The sequence below is a fragment of the Corvus kubaryi genome, unplaced genomic scaffold (assembly GCF_017639235.1).
Source record: "Corvus kubaryi isolate FWS band 111438036 unplaced genomic scaffold, C.kubaryi_AGA036_p1.0 65328, whole genome shotgun sequence".
NCBI lineage: Eukaryota > Metazoa > Chordata > Aves > Passeriformes > Corvidae > Corvus > Corvus kubaryi.
In genome coordinates, this window is record NW_024581923.1 from 23,970 (window position 1) to 42,755 (window position 18,786).

Consider the following 18,786-nt stretch of genomic DNA (forward strand, 5'->3'; position numbering starts at 1 on the left):
TCTGAGGTTGTAAGAGACAATTATGCCCCACACATTATGCAAATACAAAGTCACATCTCTTAGGCACAGTGAGGAGCTGCCATGCAGAGGACCAGAGATCCTGAAGGACTGCTCCTGAAGGACTGCTCCAGTGAACAACCAAGCCGACACAAACTACACAGTGTGATGTGCTGGCCCAGGCACATCAATCCTTTTCCTTAATGCATACAGAGCAGAGGACTGAGCAGGGGATAGAGAAGTTACCAAACCTCTCCTGGTGTGCTCAAATGCCAGATCTGGTTTGGCATTCACACTGAAACACTGTAAAGTCAGAAATGGTTGAGAGAAGCACCACAAGAATTGTACATGTAACAAGAACATAACAGCAGTGGAGGCAGGATCTTAATTAAGCAGAAATGATAAAAATCAAGATAGGCTTTCTAGTTCCTGAAAAATGCCACCTAGACAGCTGCAACTTGAAAAGGGAAACAGCCTTATTACAATAAAAGTCCAGGAGCTCATCCAAGTAGGTGGGCTACCAGCTGTAGGGTCATGCTGAACGATAAATCATCAGGGAAGACTCCTGCAGACCTCTTGCACAATTTCTCATGCAGCTGCACTTAACATTGAATGGATAAGCTACGTAACATTAGCCTGTCAGAAAATATGTACTTCAGGCACCAATTGGTTTCCTTCTGGTTCTGTCTGCAGCAAGATCAAATTGCACTTAAAAAGGGCACAATGGATCATGGCCATCACTGGGCTGGGGGGCCCCTACCTCAGAGAAAAGCCACTGACCTCTGAAAAATGTGGATCATTTTCTTGGAGGACTGAACAGCAATAACACTGAGGTACCCCTGTACTTTGCACTGGCACCACAGTACCACTGGAAAGCACAGGCATCAAAAGTAAACACATCTTTAGGGAAAGTATTTTAAACCATTGACTTTATTAAAATACTTAATACATGGTTTTTAGAGGAATGTACTTACATTTTCTGGAAACTCCACTGAACCCAAATTTTAATTATATATTTAACAAATGACAAAACAGTGGATGAATTCATGCTGTACACCACAGAATAGACAAGTTAGGGTATTGTTTTTCATCATCACCATCATTATTTTCCTGGCACAAACTCTTCTTTGCTTTTTAGCTTCAATCTCTTGAATATCTAGAAGCAGAGAAGGAGGTTTGCATTTCTCATGGCATTAAACCCATCTGGTCCAGGTGCAAGTCCATTTGTTTTCACCATCTTCATTCAAACCTTCCCCAGGAGCCTCCTCTTCCAGAAAAGCAAAGGTGACTGACCTCTCTGAAAAGCTACAGGTCACAGTGCAAGACAAGTTCAACAGCCAAATGTGAACATGGAGCTCTGTACCTTCTCGGAATCACTACTCTTCCAAAATATCCATTTCAAACTGAGAGTGGAAAAAAAGACACTGTCAAAATGCAAGGGCCAAAACACATTCATGGATTTAGTGGAATGCACATGGAAGACAGCTTGCAGTGCTGCAGCTCTGAAGTAAAAGGTAAACCAGAAGCCAGGTCTTGTTGAAATACAAAATGCAAGAGCTGGGAAGGAGAAAGACAGAAATAACCTGGACACATTCTTAAAAAAATGAAATGTCCTAACCTCATGGAGAAGGCTATAATCATCATACACACTGCAATTGCCATGAACCATGGAGATCAGTGACAAAGTGTATGTTATGACAATCTCATTGACAAGTATAATCTGGGGGAAATTATTCATACCGAGCAAAGAAATAATTAACTGTGTGTTTCAATGCAAGATGCACAGAGGATGCATAGGTTTTCACATCAAATTAATAAGGCTCTTTTTAAGAGATCATTTTGCAACCTTGCATAGGTGATATTATATCTTTTCAATAGATAATGTGCAGAAACTATGTACAGTTGAAAGAAAGAACTTTAATGAAAGCATTTTTTCCCCTCAAGTTTTACCATAGTATAAAAAGTAACTTATATAACTCCTTCAGTTCTCTAAAACACATATGGAATATCCCAGAAAGAGAAACCAGGAACGCTATCTAAATGATGCTGTGTGCATTTATACAACAGGTTGAAACAACTAGAGGAGCCACCACAAAGCAAAGTCATAAAGTTTTCATATAGAAAAAAAAATGCAGGAGTAAATTTTGCTTACAAACATGAAAAGTCATTTAAAGAGAAATGCATTTTAGTTATAACAAATTAATGACCTTCACTAATCAGACTGCTGAATGGATGGATGACTCACACACTAAGTAAACGATAGAAAGAGCCAATTCAATCCCTGCTTGATAAATGGACAGTAAACTTTAAAATCTGCATTTGGTTTCCAATTAATCCCAGCTCAGAACAACTCCTCCATTAGACAGCCAGACGGCAGCTTCTCGAAACTCATATTATGAACATCTGCCAGTCCGCGCAACAAAAGCCATTAGGGCATTCATGTGCTCCTTCATTTGGTAAGAAAGAAAGTCAGCCAGAGGATGAGCACAGTGCCACAGGACAGCCAACCCTACCTTTGAAAATGAGAGTCCCGTTCCCTGGGACACTCATCCGCCACCCCAAAATGATTTATTTTTGCCCTGCAATTATGTAAATCAGGAGACTTTCTGTCTGATGTGACTCTATTCCACTGAAACAAACTTCTCCTTTACACGGGAGTTGCCTGGCATTTATTTTGCCATTTTGTGCCTGGATGCAAGACTTCATTATTAGCACTGCTTATTACTCTTGCCTATCACAGTGATGTTTACCTTTTAGTAGTATTTACAATGGTATCACTGTGGAGAACTAAGCCCTGTACTAGAAACAGTCTCTTTAACAGAGACCTTAATACTAAGGATTTGGTACATTTCTGATCTACAGATAAAAAGGCAAAGCTACTATCAGCCCACTATACATTTGGCATTCGGTTCAAACATGGGGAAAAAGCAAACACCCAGCACATTCCCTTGTTTCAAAGGGATGCTATTTACAAGAAGAATTTGCTTTTTTAATATTTCAACAACAAAAACCCAGCTAATTTCAAAATTAGAGTAATCTAAGGCGGCTTAGTTTTTAATCAACAGAAAACACAAACAACATTGCTGTTTGCTGTTAAACACAAGTCTCAGAAGTTCAGGGAAACTATGATCAGTTTTACTATGGGTGACAAATCACAGCCAGTTTAATAACAACAGTAAAAAAAAACACTTCTGCTTTTTTAAACACAGCTTCTAAAAAGTACAGCATCCCAATATTTCCTCAGTTCCAGATTGCTGACATTATAAATTAAAGGTGAAAAGAGATCCGTATATAAACAAGGCAGCTTTCCACTGACTTCATTTTACTTGGTTCTTGTCTAAACCTTTGGAAATTTAATCTTCAAATACCATAAGGTAAGGTTGAATTTATCAGTTACAAAACAATGTCCATTTGTATGTGGAATTCGGAAAAATGAAACAAAATGAAAACCAAACTCAAAAAACACACACAAGTATTTACAGCAATTCAGATCTCTGTTTTCCCAGCCTTCACACTTGCGTGTCACCTTCTGCAGAACTGTACACACACGATCCACTGAGACCAAGGCCCTATGTTATGGTACGAGGCCTTTTGGGCGGGGGGGGTGGCATGAGTTCAGTGTCAGGATCAAGGTGGTGCTTCCGCATCTGTCCTTGGGAAGCTGCTGCACATCTGTCAATGAACTCAAACAGCATCTCCTTCGTCACTGGATTCTGGATGCTGTTGCAGACAGCTGGGAACAAAGAATACATTCTCATGTAACTAAACTGATTTGTTGTAGTCAGCACTTCAATAACTTCACCTCCTCTTGGCAAAATAACAACATATTCTGGCTCAAGCATTCACCCTTAAATACCCACTTTGACAAGGTGGTTGTGTCTGGAGTCACGAATCTCTGCTCTGCCCCCCAGAGAGCAAAGCAATGCTGTGGGCCTCTACTCTCATTAGAGTCTCTTTCTAAATAAACAAAAGGTGTGCGTGTGTGTAAGGCTTCCTGGGGCAACTGTAAAACCACCAAGAGCTGACGTCCTATTGAGGCAAGAAACAGCAACGAAGGCCTTGTGAGACATGGCTTTGAAACACACATCAAATACGAGTAGCTGGAAACAAGACTGGCTTCTAATATTGAAAACCTCTGAATTATGGTAACTTATTTTTTTCACCAGTAAGTACTATAAATACCCTAAACCTGCAATGCACAGTCCTTTTTTTAAAGCCATACACCTTCATGGGGCAGAAGGACTTGACATCAAGCAAATGGCGTGTCTGGAACACCAGACCATATGATGGAGGAGCAGCCATGGTGCTGTGTGGTGGCTAAGGCACACATGTACGGGCACCCTTGGGGTGCTTAACACAACTCCCCAGACCACAGTTTGTAAGTCATTGCCCATGGGATTTCATGGAACAAATAAATAGGCTTACTTCACTTTAAACAAATTAAATATTTTTTAATGCTTTCCTGTGTAACTTTGTATTCCCCTAATTAATCCTCCTGAGAGACTTAGAGAAGAGGAGGAAAAAAAGGGGCATGAAATTAAGTGGGAATCCTACAACTATCTTGGAAGAACGCACACAATGATTAGAGGGTAATTGACAGCATGTAAGGGCTGGCCACAGTCAGGATGCAATTTCCATGCAAAACAGTCTACTGACCCCCTAGAGTACTAAACAACGTTAGGACTCCTTAAAATGTATTTGCAATGTAGCATTGTTATGAATAACAATGATTCACAAAAACATTCCTTTCTTTCCTGCAGAATTCCAGAACCAATCAAAGGATTACTTTACAATTAATAAAGCATCTTTCCAGCCTTATTTTTAGTTATCTCTCTATTTTTGGTGAAAAGGTGCTTTAAGAGTTGCACAGTATTTGACTTTTGCAGTTGGGAAGCATTATGATTACCAGTAATTTAGGAACAGAATTTGAGTCACAAGGCAACTGGCGTGACTCAGGATCAATTTTTTAGGTCTGCCTTAGCTTAATCACTGAAAAAAAAGACCTTCTGCTTTCAATTTGAAAGGTAACAAAGTCCAAAAGCAAGATGCAGACAAGTGTTTATTTTATTGCTATTTCAACCATGGGGAAAAATAAATAGCATTTTTCATCAGGAGAAAGCTAAGAGAAGAGAGAGGATCTAGAGAAAGAAATCTCAAATGAAAAAGTACAGCTTTTGGAGATGTTGAAAAATGGTCAAAAATGAAAACTCAAAGCCAAAAGAAAACTTTCTGACCTGAGAATTCCTATAGAAAATTTGCGATATATCTTTAAAATTCTTCCTGTAGCATTTAATTTTAATTTTAAATTTTAGGAAGTTCACTATGTTTTGGGAGAAAAAAGGTCAGGAATAAGAAAACTGCTCTACAAATAGAGAAAATGAGAAGAGGAAAAGGACAAATACATATGCTCTTAAGAATGAAGGAAAGAAGAATATGCTACTTATCAAAAAAAGGAGAAAACTCCAAGGAAAACTAACTATTGAAACATTAAGGTGAACCAGAGAAGAGAAATTTAGGTCAGGGTCACAAAGATGTCGTTGTACTCGTATGACTTTTGTGGTCCATTCCTCTTTCCTGACAGGACTGCTCAGCAAGTATTTCAGCTACATTCTGTGCTGGTTCCCTAAGGTGCCAACAGATTTATTATCTCCTGGAAAAATGACCACATTGTGTTTATTCAAGATAATCTACTCACTGCTCAGGCAGAAATACAAATAGAAGAGTTTAGAGAAAATCCTACATCAGCTGTGCATGCCCTAGTAATTAGCATGGTCCTAAATATGACTAAACTTCATTTTGGCACTTAACGAAAGTCAGTATCAATATGTTTATTGCCATTCAGCCTTGCACACACTTCTACTCAAACTCTTACACTACACCTGAAAGTAAATATCACCATTTAATTTACAATATTTGGCAAAATATTTTTTGGTAGAGGAACATGAAAATCTCCCAACTCTGCACGGCTATACCCCACCTTTCAATTGTTTCCCGCTTCACTGTTTGTGTAACTATTGTTGAAACCTAAGATGACATTTTTCTCCTAGTAATTTTCTAGCCCATCTGCCAAATCATGGTTTTGGCATTTGTAATGGATTTTTTGTTCAACCTATTCCACTCATAATGTGCCAGTTTGCATTACAACCAAGCAAGCCAACACAACACTGGGCACTGATGTCAGCTGAAGCGATGCTATTGTAATAAAAACTTTCTTGGCTCTGACTTGAAAGGCATGCCCTGCCATTTAAAGTCATCTTTGCACAACTGTTTGCAGTTCTTCAAAGACTTAGGCACTTGCTTCTGCATTACCTATTAAATTCTGCGTCAGAGTATTGGTTTGACTGACTTCATCAAATAATCCTGCAGCCAGAGGATTTGTGCTGTCTCAAAACTAGTGATGACATAAGCATTTGCAAGATGAGGCATTACTACCATAAGTTAGGGAAGTCAGGACTCAGACTAGAAATGAGAACACAGAGTGCCTTTCCTCCTTAAAACAGAACAGAGGTAAAACATTAAAATTTTAGCCTGAGAAACTTTTAAAGCAAATTGTTCCACTCACCCATGGCAGTGCTGTAGGCATTTGGAAAGCTTTTGTCTATCCTCTGTCTCATGAAGACCCAGCTGTTGTTCTCAAACTTGCACTCTATAATTTTGTTGTCATACTGTTTGAGTTCTTTTGTCACCTGTATAAAAAAAAAATTGTTTAGGATAAACAGATTGTAATTCACAATTTTTTCTTTCTTTTAGGCATAAATAATAGAAGATCAAAAGCTGCCCTGCATTTTTCAGCAACATGCCTCCATCCTACACAGAAAAATTGCACATAATACATCTCCATTTTACATATCATCAACTACTCAACATTTTAAAAATACTTTTCAAATTTGCTGTCAATATTCAGCAATTATTTTACGCTAAAACATCAGCAGTGCTAACAGAGGGGGGAAAAAAGTCACTTCTGGCCCAAATGCAAATAGGTTTCCATGGGAATAAACTGCTTCCAGTTTAAGTGCTATTGCCAGCCTAAGTGCATGAAATGTGTTAGCCATGTTGCATCAACCTTCTTTGTTGAAGGTCTCAAAGCAAAATGTCAGATTTCAGTACTGGAAAAAGTGTACAAAAAAATCATTCCACTCTTTACATGACTGAAGTTTTTTCTTTTCTTCTTTTTTTTTTTTCTTCATTTGTCTTTAAAAATTAAGATTGTAACTTCAAAATAACGTGGGCTTTCAAATGGCATATATTCTAAATCTCCTTCAGGCCTCTCTTCATTGATTCACAGATTTGTCGGCAGCCAATATCCTGAGCTATCTGTCTTTCTATTTGGCAACTCTGTGTGGCTTGGAAATGTAGTTTATATGCACTGGACTTCGTAGTTGTTTTGGCTACTTCATCCTATGCATCCTAATCTATGATACAATGCAAAATTTGCAAGTAACCATGGTAACCTGAGAACCCTATCTAACACTTTAACAATTTTACCCAGATACTTCACTTTGTTCCAAAGGCCCTCTTCAGCAGTATAAAGCTGTATTTAACTGCTAGCTGCATTTAGTTGCTATAGTTTACCAATAAAAAGCTGTACAAGGTAATGTAACACTTTAGATTCAGGATCTTGTGCATAAGCACTCTCATAAAAAGGAGGTGGTTATTGCAATTCATTAGCATAATTTCTCACCTCTGTTGTCTACTTGCTCTTGAGCAGTGACACGGGAATTTACTACTGTCAGAGAGATGCAGATTCGAAAAAGGCCATAGCTGTCTCCAGAGAGTTTAATAGCACATACAGTGGAAAAACCCATGAACCCCTTTTCCCTTAATTCCCAGGTAAAGACAATTAATTAAGGAAATTGTCCTGAGCATGGATCAAGTCCTTCTATACTGTGTGGTACAGGATTTGATAAGAAGAATCCTAACATTCTTGGTTTTTACCCTGAATACTTGTGTTCACTCCTGGACAGGGAACCTTGGGATTTTAGCTGTCAAGTGAACATGGAGCTATAAGAAAATTTTATTAAACTCGCTTACAATTGCATCCTGTCCTGCTGCAGGACTGACAGAGTTTGAGTCGGGTTTTTGTGTCACATACTATTCTTTATCCATTCCAGCACCTGAAAAGAGTTTTTTTCCTCAAATCATTTACTCCTTAAGTGAAGTTTGTGTCTTCTGTTGATAATCAGATTGCTCAGATCAGCAATTTTTCCCTTTGCAGAATGCTCTGCACAGCAGTGCACTTCTTCCATCCGCACTGAAAAGCTACATACAGTCCAGAGGTTTGACTGACTCATGTTTATGGATTTTATATTATGTTTCATTAGGTGTGTGAAGGAAAACACAACATCCTTTTCCAACCTACTATGGATACATAAACCCAGGAAGAAACTCCTGGCTGTGCAGTGCCTTATGGGGAAGGTATATTATTTTGAAAACAGCTGCCTAGTGGAAGTGGGGGCAGCAGGGGGTATGGCCACATGTCTGATTTTATGCCAAAGCAGGGAAATGTTAGAAAGATCACCTGACAGAGAAAGAAATGTATAAAATTGCAGGCAATGACTTCAACTAACCACCCACCTCATAAGGTTTTCTCATGGCTTATCACTCTTCTAGTGTTCAGATGCTCAGAATAGCAATAAATTGGATGGCAGCTTTATCTGACTGTGGCAATTAAGCAATATTATTAACTATCGAGAGACTTGCTTGGCCATTCATTAGCAATCTGGAACATGGATCTTTCCCCCAAAATATGAACACCTGCCAAAGCACTGATTTAAATGAATTTTCCCATTAGAAAACTGGTGATCACAGCCTTTAACATTTGCAAGTTGTAGTAATTACTTTACAAAGGAAGAAATATAGCACCTACTCTTCCCTGTACCTTGTTAAGAGACCTTAGTCTTACAAAGGTACTTATTCTAATATAAAAGAACCTTTTAGGAACTGCTGGGCATTTGATGAAAACTACAAGTACTGTGAGCAAAACACACAGTATTAAAAACACTCTTCCATTATTGCATCGTAGTAGACTTCTAAATGGGTATTTTTTATACAAAAGATTGAACAAGGCCATGGTGATTCTTGTATCTGTAATTCACACCTTACATCTACCCATAATGCACATGCTACTTCTGGTGTTTCAGATTCGAAGTGGGACAGGGAAACCATCAAATGTAACTGTCGAGAAACTCCGTTCCTCTAGGAATTAATTCTGAGCTCCTCAGCACAGTGCCTTCTCGATTCTCCCTTTGCAGTGTGGACTTCATCCCTACTTCTCCCCTTTAAATATCACAGTCCATAGCAGTATTCAAATAATGCATCATCACTTCTCTTCCTGAGAGGTACTTCTGCTAGCTTCTAGTGCTTCACAGAAGATGAATTAGGAATGATGGCAGTTCTCAGCCAAAATGCTTATCCTCAGTGCTGGTACAGTGCCAGTGCTTCTGCCACACTGTTGATAAAGCGCCTTGAACCAGCATTCAGCAATTTCAAGACGGAAACTCCCACCACACTAAGAACTCCGTGGAGCCTGACTTAATTAAACATTTATTCCTTAGCCTATTTTCGGATAGCCAGTCAGAATTAGAATCCCAAAGGATCAAGCCTTGGACACGGGGCTGTCAGAGGTGGTGTGCATCAGAACAGTAGCACTGGTCTGGGCAACAACGGTGTCCTGGGCAAGGACAAAAACCAACCTGTACACCTCTTCCTTTTCAAGAGGAAGGAAATTGTTCACCAGCAGCAATATTCAGTGTTCCTGCCCGTACTTGATCTAATTATCAGGAACCAGCCTACTTGCCCAACAGAAATAATTTCCAAAAACACAGAGGAGCATCCTTTTGGAAGCTGATTCACTACATTACTGCTAGTCTGCAAGGTGTGATTGGAAAAAAATTGGCTTGAGCTGCATCCCCGTTTCAGCAATAGTTCACTATCAAATCAGACTGATGTAATACAAGACCATTGCTTAAGAATGTCAGATTTCATGATTATATCTTCCCCTCCCTGCTGAGAAAGTCTTCCCCCTGCTGTCATCATCTGGGCCATTCATTGGGAAGAACTTCAGTGGGGTAAGCTTATTTCTTTTTCTAAGAATGAAGACAGTTAAGGCTTAGGAAATCTCTCATTTTCCAGGCTCTTTCTATCCCCTGTGTTCTGAAAGAATTAAAAATATATTTAAAAAAAAGATAAAATACCTAACCCATTTCAAATTTTCTTGCCTGGCTGAAAAATGGAGTCATTTTGAGACAACTAACATGCAGCTACAGTTTATGTTAATTTAGAGTAAATTGTGAAAAAAAAACCCTAATATATCTATCTGAAAAAGAGAAGAAATCATTTAAATCGAATGTAGTCTAGTCCCATGAAGATGCTTTCACTATCTCTGCCAACTACCAGCTGCCAATGCTTTTCTGTGTCTCTCCACAGTGCACCTGACTGCCACAGTGGTCCATCTTTTTACTCAAACATCAGTCTCATCACCCTGAACCCTGAAGGAGAATGAAATTCCTGGGCAAGCTCCTACTCTACATAAGAGGCAATAACAATGCAAATTCAGATTTTAAGGTAGTTAAGTTAGTATTTCAGACAGCATGTCTACAATGGACAAGCTTAAACTTTACAAATGCACCTACTTTCCCCATTTTCAAGTTCTTTCGAAAGAAAAAAGGAGATAAGCTTCTAGATAAATGGAGACTTGGCAGACAGAAGCCTTATATTTCCATATGCATGCTTTTTTTCACAGCAATTGAAATTACTTCAGTTTAGTAAATAACCCCCTTTAAAGAAAGTGATGTCTGTAAGCGAAAGCTTAAAACATTCAATTTCAAATTCTTTCTCTCTTTAGATGCCTTCTTGCTGCACTTTCCCCTCTATTACCAAACATTTATAAATAGAAAAACATTCTTCAATCCACCTATTTCTATTCTTATTCCACATCCCTAGTCATCAGCCAATTTTTAAGGTCCCAGAAGAAAAGATCGTAATAGTAGATGCAGAAAATACTAACTTCCATGAGAAAAAAAATGAGCAGTTGAAATCTTAAAAAATTAAAAACATCTTTATTTCCAAATACAGAATTAAAAAATAAAAGGAACCATAACATAGAGGCAAGATGGATTCTAAATGCAATGGGTTTCTATTTTCTTTTAAGAAGAATCTGCCTTTTCTTTTCATAGCTAGCAAGTGCAATGAAGGCATTTCTTTTTGATAGGCTCAAGTACACAAACTGTTTGTTTTCTTTTTTCAAATGTAAATTCCAATGCCTGAAGGGGAGAAAAGTTTAGAGCTGCTACATAAGGTCCAGAAAGTGATTCTTCCTCTTACTGATATCATAACTACATTTTCTCCATTAGGATACATTCTCACAGCCAAAGCAAATAAACAAGCGGAAGAGGCACATCCCAAAATAAATGATCAGCTGTGTGGTCATGAAGGAGAAACCTTTTGGTTGCTTACCAGTCTCCTACTGCAGGAGAACTGGAGTCCCACACCTCCCTTAGGAGGTCACCCTGCAAAAATAAACCACATTTTTTTAAGAACTGTCTATGGCATTTGCGAGCTCCTTTTCCTGAGGGTATTGGGATATATTCAGCCACAAGTAACAGTCTAGGAAATAAAACCTCTATAGCAAAACACCACATCTCAGATTCCTATTTCTGCATTAGTCTCCAATGCTGTGACTGCCCACAACTGCAAAGTACTATAGACTTTATTTCCAAACTTCTCCAGTGGTGTGGAATGTCCAAGACAACAGGGAGAATTAAGCTGCCCACTGGTACTATGACTCCACAGCAGTAGGGCAACATCTGAAGATCAGGGAGATGCAGTGACTACAGTCAGGGAACAAAAAGAAGAATTACATGGAATTTGAGGAAACAAAGGAATCAAGACTTCCTGAAGGAATAGGATGAAGACAGAAAAAATAAAGAAGCAGAAGTAACAAAATAAAACAGCTTCTGAAGATATAAAGATAAGACAAACTCAAAGCAAGATCTTTTCAAAGACCAAATACTTAAAGGTGACAAATCCAAGGATGTTCATGTCAAACCAAGGCAAGTGAGAGGAAACGAGGTGTGAGAAACAGGGATCCAGGGAAAGCACTCTTACACGTGATTGCTGATGAGGTCATGAATATAAGAAATTCTAATGATTTGAGTAAGAACATCTGAGACAGTCAATAGCCATGCAGTTATTAGAGCCCTCAGCACTTACGGGGCACAGTCCAGCACCTAACGCAGATCCCGAGTTGTTCATTCAGTGCTTCTTCCTAATTCTAGGACCGTTTGTTCAGATACTTTTAAAGAACTATTTTCCCCATTCACACAAAATATCTCATGATTTTCACAGCCAAACTTCTCAAAGGATAAAAAATTCAGAAGACGGCTATTAAATGCCTGTGCACATAAATTGAGTACACTGAACCACGTGAATACTGCGTGCTGGAAAAAGTTGATCAGTTAATCTGCTTTGCGTTTTTTGCTCAAGCCCAAACAGATTTTGTAATGCAGCTTAATATCTATTTCTAATCAAGAGATTATTTTATCAAACCATGGATTTCTTGCTAAACTAAACACACTGATTGTGTTTCCTTTTTAAGGAATATATTACCCAACAAATGGTTATCAGCTTGGGTAAACACAATACAGTTGCAATGGTTATTTAACATTAATAAAGCCTTCTAAGTGCAACTATGCTAATTCTCATGTACATAAGAAATGGAAATGTTCCAATTTTGAGATGTCATTCCTGAAAGGAATATTAAGAAATATAAAATTGTAGCAGTCTTGTTCATGCCTAATTAAACCACAATGTTAACACCAGGCACTGCAGAATCACAGGAAAAGCAAAAAAGAAAAATTATGTTCCCAAATTACAAGAATGAGGCTTTTTAAAATTGTGGATTTTTCTGTTTGTTTTTGACTTCCAGTGTCTAGCACTCTAGGTTCATGATTTAGTCTTCCTTTTTAACATATAATATTTTCACAAAGAATCTCTCATTCTTACATGTAGTAATTTAAAATATAGATACTGTTTTCTGATACATATAATGGGTTGGAGTCCTGGGGTTTTCCTGACAACTGACAGATGGAAACATCAGAAATAAAAAGCCTTCCTCTTATCAGCGATATTAAAAGTTTAATGACTTTCAGTGCCAGCTGGAAATAGGTTTCTTAATGTATCCTGGAAGGTCTCCTGTACACCTGACCTTGCCACACCATTTGAACTATCTAAGAAACCAATGTTCTCCTGAGCTTCATTTTTGACTCTCAGAGGAACACACTGGTATCTACGGCAAAGAAGGTAACTGGCAACTGCTTAGGCCAAGATGTAGAAATATACATATGTTTGCACCAATGTTTTGCTCAATGACCAATCTTCTAGACCTTTTTTTAATACTTTTATATTTCTCATTTTACTCAATGGTAAAGCCATTTGCCATGGCAAACCAATAAACTCTTTAACACTTTTGGGCAATATAACTCAGGCATCTACATTAGTCAAAGAGCAGCTAACCTTCCTGCTAGACATCGCCATCTCCACCTAACTCCTGAGGGAACTCTAAAGCTTTAAAAAATCCTACTTTATTTTAATCATCTTCAAGAATGGGAAGCAGAGATTTGGGTGTCCATACACATCTCGAACAGTTAAATGAAACATAGTAATAAGTGATTGTCCTCCTAGATCAATTTCCCTTGCCTGGGCGCTCTTATCATCACAGGCGTCTGGATTAAAGAAAAAAATCTGTTCATCTCCTGCAAAAACTGAGAAACGGAAGAATTCTGTGCTGAGGATTTGTGAACTTGGCATAGCTCTGCTGTGACAAGTTCTTAAATAAAGTCTTACTGAAAAAGCAGCTCATATAATTCTGACCCTCAGCATGCTGATGAAAGAGCAAGAAACACTCGGGGGAACTGCAGAAACACCCAGGCAGTAAGAGAGCAGCAACAGAGCTCTCAAAGCAAGTTGTCAGTGTGACCTTACTGCAGAGAGAATGTGTGTTGGTGCAAACAGAGCTTCCTTCACCTGCTCTACAGCTCATGAATTTGTAGGAAGAGGTAAAAACAATGCTTGTCTGCAAGCACCTGGGGTAACTGCAGAGGCCAAAGGTAGCCACCTTGGATTTGGCACATCATAAATAATTGTGCTACTACTACTACTACTACTAATAATAATAATTCTTGGAGTCGGTACTGAAACTTGAGAGTGTGTAAATTCCAAAGAAAAACAGATGCAAGCATAGCAGTAAAATGCCACAGCAAACCACAGAACTGTTCAGCAGATTATGCAAAAAAGAAATAAACAAAAATAAATCCTTTCAGGGAAGGACAGAGAATTCAAAGGAGGTTTCTGAAGAAAAAGCCACCCCATCAGAAAGGTAAGCAACTGTACAGGGCCGGTGGGGGGAGAGAACAAGGACATACAGTGCAATCTGGCAAAAAAAGCTGAAATAATAATATAGAAATGATTCTGTGAGAAAATATTTCACAGCTTGATACATTTTGAGGACTACACCTCTACTTGCCATGAGCTAGCTTGTGAAAGCCAATCTTAACCCTTATTTGTGCTTTGTTCACTCAGACTGCTTTTGCAAAAGGGAGCCTGTCCCAAACAGGGAGCACTGCCTGAGACACAAAGATCCAGGAGAAAAGAGTTATACATTACTAGTAAAGAATATAGTTTGAAAACATCACTTAACTCATTCATAAATTATTAACTTCTTAAGGCTTATTATTTTCAGTTTGCAAATGGGGAAGAAAGAGATAGTTTGTGGTCACACCACAGGGAAAGCATTTACCCCCCATTAGGTTCTCTAAACCCAATCTTAATTACCCCTCAGGTACTTACACTCACGCTACTAAGAAAGCTTGTGACACAGGGCAGCTGAGATCTCATTAATAATTTATCAGTACAAACCCAAACAGGTCTTCCAGAGACAAAGCAACGCTATCACTATTTTTTAATCACTTTGGCAACACTATTCCTACACCTCTAAATAAATAAAAGAGAATGTAAATGATTGTGTCAGAATACGATGAGGAGTTTTTCTGACATTTGCTGCCTTTCACATGCTAGAATTCACCTTGAATAGGATGGATTTCCTGACAAATGTTTGTGCTTCTCACACACAGACTTTACAGTGTACTTTCTCATATGACTGTTTTCCATCTGTTCTCTGTACACAAGCTCTTGCTACTGTAGGAGTCTAAGTTAACCTTGTTTTACCTGTACTTGTTACACTATACAAGGGTGCTGTCACACCACTGGGAATGAGTTAGACTCCACAGGGCTGGGCTATCAGGAACTTACCAGCAGCCCGTCTACGGAAGGAAAACTACTTTTACAAGTTCAGACACTATCTGATGGCTATTCGTGTGGGATCCAGCTTTACAAGCTCTTATCCTTCTAAGTTACATGCCTTTGAGCAGCTTCAGGAGATCAAGTAGCCCACACTAGTGTTATCAGGATTGGGCCCTAAATCTACTTCTAGTTATTACTTATCTGGCTTCTGAAATGTTCTTAGAAACGGTGCTTTTATACTCTTTCAGAAAGATGCCAAATCATATCAGAATACACCAAAAGAAATTTAAACTAGAATCCAAAGTATCAAGTAATTGCAAGTGAGTCTTTTAAACTCACTTTTACTCACAACACACAGCTTTCAAACTACAGCCATGAAAAATCATATTCTTTTCTTCCATTTAGATCCCAAACAACCACTTTGATATACTTAAAAGTTCTTTCCCCACAAATCAAAATTCACCACCGAGAACAACTGTGTCAACACTATACAGAAATTTGTTCACTGTGTTAAATTGAGCTTCAAAAGCATGAACTGAACATACATTTGTGATCACAAGTAGTGCCTCTTCTTATATCCATTCAAAGTGGTTACCTTATTACAGCTTATTATAAATGTACTGTCTAAAATGCAGCAGCATGACTGTTCCATTTCCAGGCCATAATTTTATGATAATCATATGTAATATATTCATATGTCTACTTCACTGCCTAACAAAGCCAAAATTGGTTTCTTAGCAGATCTGCTTCCCCCATGGTTCAAATTTCTTTGCCTCAGAACATTACTGAAAAACAACATTAAGAAAGATATAATCAAAATTTTACTTTGTATTTTGCACTATAGTAGGCAAGCAAAGGAATACATCATTGGAGGCTGAATTTGGCATACTGACTTTATCAAATACTGGTATCTAAGTGATATGTAAATTATTAAACATGCTATGCAAGCATTATTAGAAAAATGGGGGTAGGGAGCAAGATTATAAATTTATATATGTTTTCATCATCTAGAAATCCTATTAATACTTGAAAACATTGAGACTGTACAGAGAGAATGTGCAGATAAACTAAGACCAGAAATAAGCAAACTTGCTTTTAATCTCCTATATTTAACATGTTTTGGTTTTTGCCTAGAACGTACTTACGGAAAAGAGTAACTTTTTTTTCTTCATAAATGTCAGAGGCAATTCCTAGTTACGTATAAATCTGACACTAGAACACAGAGAGGTTTACAGGACTTGTAGGAAATAGAAATTCTTTTGATCCCCATCTATTCCACTGGACTGAATGGTTTGTCATCAGCCAAGTCTCCTAAGAACCAAAGGGTTGAGCTAGAGAGGAGAGCTCAGTCTTGCTCACTGCAGCTGTATTACAGGTATTACAGGTATGTGTATTAGTTTTTTTAGAAGAATGTCAGATCTTGAAATCACAGAAGTCTCTTACAGCAGAATAACATCTTATTTTTAAATGACATTTTCAGGTTTTGTATTTGTATTATGTATTTGTGCTGGTTTTAGCTGGAGTAGAATTAATTTTCTTCACAGTGGCTGGTAGGGGGCTGTGGTTTGGATTTGTGCTGAACACAGGGTTGATGATACAGAGATGTTTTTGTTATTGCTGAGCAGGGCTTACACAGAGCCAAGGCCTTTTCTGATTTTTGTGCTGCCACGCTGGGGAGGGGGCTGGGGATGCTTGGGAGGAGACACAGCTGGGATAGGTGACCTCAACTGACCATAGGGACATTCCAGACCAAATGGGATCATGCTCAGCATATAAAGCGGGGAAAGAAGGAGGAAGGGGGAAGATGTTTGGAGTGATGGTGTTTGTCTTCCCAAGTCACCATTCCACATGATGGGGCCCTGCTCTCCTGGAGATGGCTGAACACCCGCCTGCCCGGAGGAAGCACTGAATTCATTCCTTGCTTTGCTTGTGTGCCTGGCTTTTGCTTTGGAACTGTCTCTATCTCAGCTCGTGAGTCTTCTACCTTTATCTGTCCGCTTCTCTCCCAGGTTCTGCTGCTGGGGGAGTGAATGAGTGGCTATATGGGGCTTGGCTGCTGGATGGATTTAAACTACGACAATAAAAAAGCACAAACTTTTATTTTTGTAACACATGGCAAAAAAGGTCCAACTACAATGACTTTTAAAACCCTGCCATTTTGAGGGGGCATTCTTACATTTGATTGCTGAGGTTGGACTTCACAACCCTGCAGATTCAGCCTTCATTTTTGTAGATAATGAGTTTTAACAGAATGAGTTTTAGGTGACTGTTAGAACCATTTGAATGAGGAAGCTGATAAATGCCCTGATGAAATACTGCAATAATATAAAACACAAAGCCAAGAGGAGCCAAAAACAATAACAACAACAACAACAACAACAATCATCTCAGCAGTGCTATGACATCAAAAAAATAAAGCAAAGATGCATTCGGAAAAAAGCTGCAAAAGTCATGTTAGGGATTTTTCATCCTTCTAAGATTTCAATTAGAAAGAAAATAATCTTTTTTTCCCATTACTGATAATACACCACAACAAAAAGATTAATAGCTGCTGACTTAACGCAGACTTTCAAACATTAGCTTTGATCAAAGGAAGTGCTGTAGTGCAAGTCAACTGCCCTAACCCACTTCTCAACTGCCTTTATAGCACTGAGCTGGCATGAACTCCCTCCCCTTTCTTGAATGGTTTCCTTTAAACTTCAAAGCCTAACTGGCTTTGAGGCTTAAGACACAGAAAGCTTTTTCCTTTTTCTTCAAAAGCAATTAAGACGTGAAGTATAATCTGACCTATAAAATCAAGCACACAGGTCTTGATCGTTGTGGGGCTACAGAATGTAAGGGGCTCGACAAGAGAAGTCAATCGTGGCTCAGTAACTGCAAATGGTTTTACGGTGCCTCCAGATGATGAGGTCAGTCTGCTGAAAGAAAGGTAACCAAGGGCTAATCTATCAGTGGCACAAATTTGTCAATAAATGAGGCTATAGAGGGATTCTTACTGCTTTACCTTTCATTGCAAGCTCCTCCTTCCTTTCCATGCCTTGTTATTAATGAGCCTGCAGAGCTAGGAAGCCAGATTTCCCAGGACACCACGGTAATGGATGTGGGGTGGGGCAACACAGACTGCAGTAATCATGAGGCAGAGGAATGGACAATATTCATGGACTTGCAAGAGTCACAACTGGCTTCAGAAGATATAATGGATTTTGCGAGATGTGGTCTGAGAAACCTATAAACTTCTTGGTCTGTTTGGGCAGACAAAGTGTTTCCAGACAAATGAATAAGGACTATATCTGAGTTTTTCTTTTACTGTCAGCTAAAAGGGATTGCAACTTTGAATGGTGAGTGCTGCTAACAAGAAATAATTAATGGTTTTACAGCTGGTCTTGCCAAAGCCCTGAAAGATAGGAAATCTGGGAAAGCCCACTGTATATGAGCATACTTTTCATGGCTTTGTCCACACACTTTGTTATTATATGAGGGATCAATAACAAA

At 38.6% G+C, this 18,786-nt stretch overlaps 1 protein-coding gene across 3 annotated transcripts in view; it reads right to left on the reverse strand.

The window, feature by feature from the left end:
- Positions 1 to 909: 909 nt before the first annotated feature.
- The window catches only part of LOC121673288 (mRNA-capping enzyme), a 172,218-nt gene continuing 154,341 nt past the window's right edge, over positions 910 to 18,786 (reverse strand). For 2 of the 3 annotated variants that reach the window (XM_042046480.1, XM_042046479.1), the window contains 2 exons: positions 6,560 to 6,683; positions 910 to 3,730 (listed from right to left, as the gene is read on the reverse strand). In XM_042046480.1, the coding sequence (XP_041902414.1) occupies positions 3,567 to 3,730; positions 6,560 to 6,683 (288 nt within the window). In that variant the 3' untranslated portion in view covers positions 910 to 3,566. Of the gene's footprint in view, positions 3,731 to 6,559; positions 6,684 to 18,786 lie in introns of those variants that run through there. The other variant, XM_042046481.1, reaches the window with a different exon arrangement.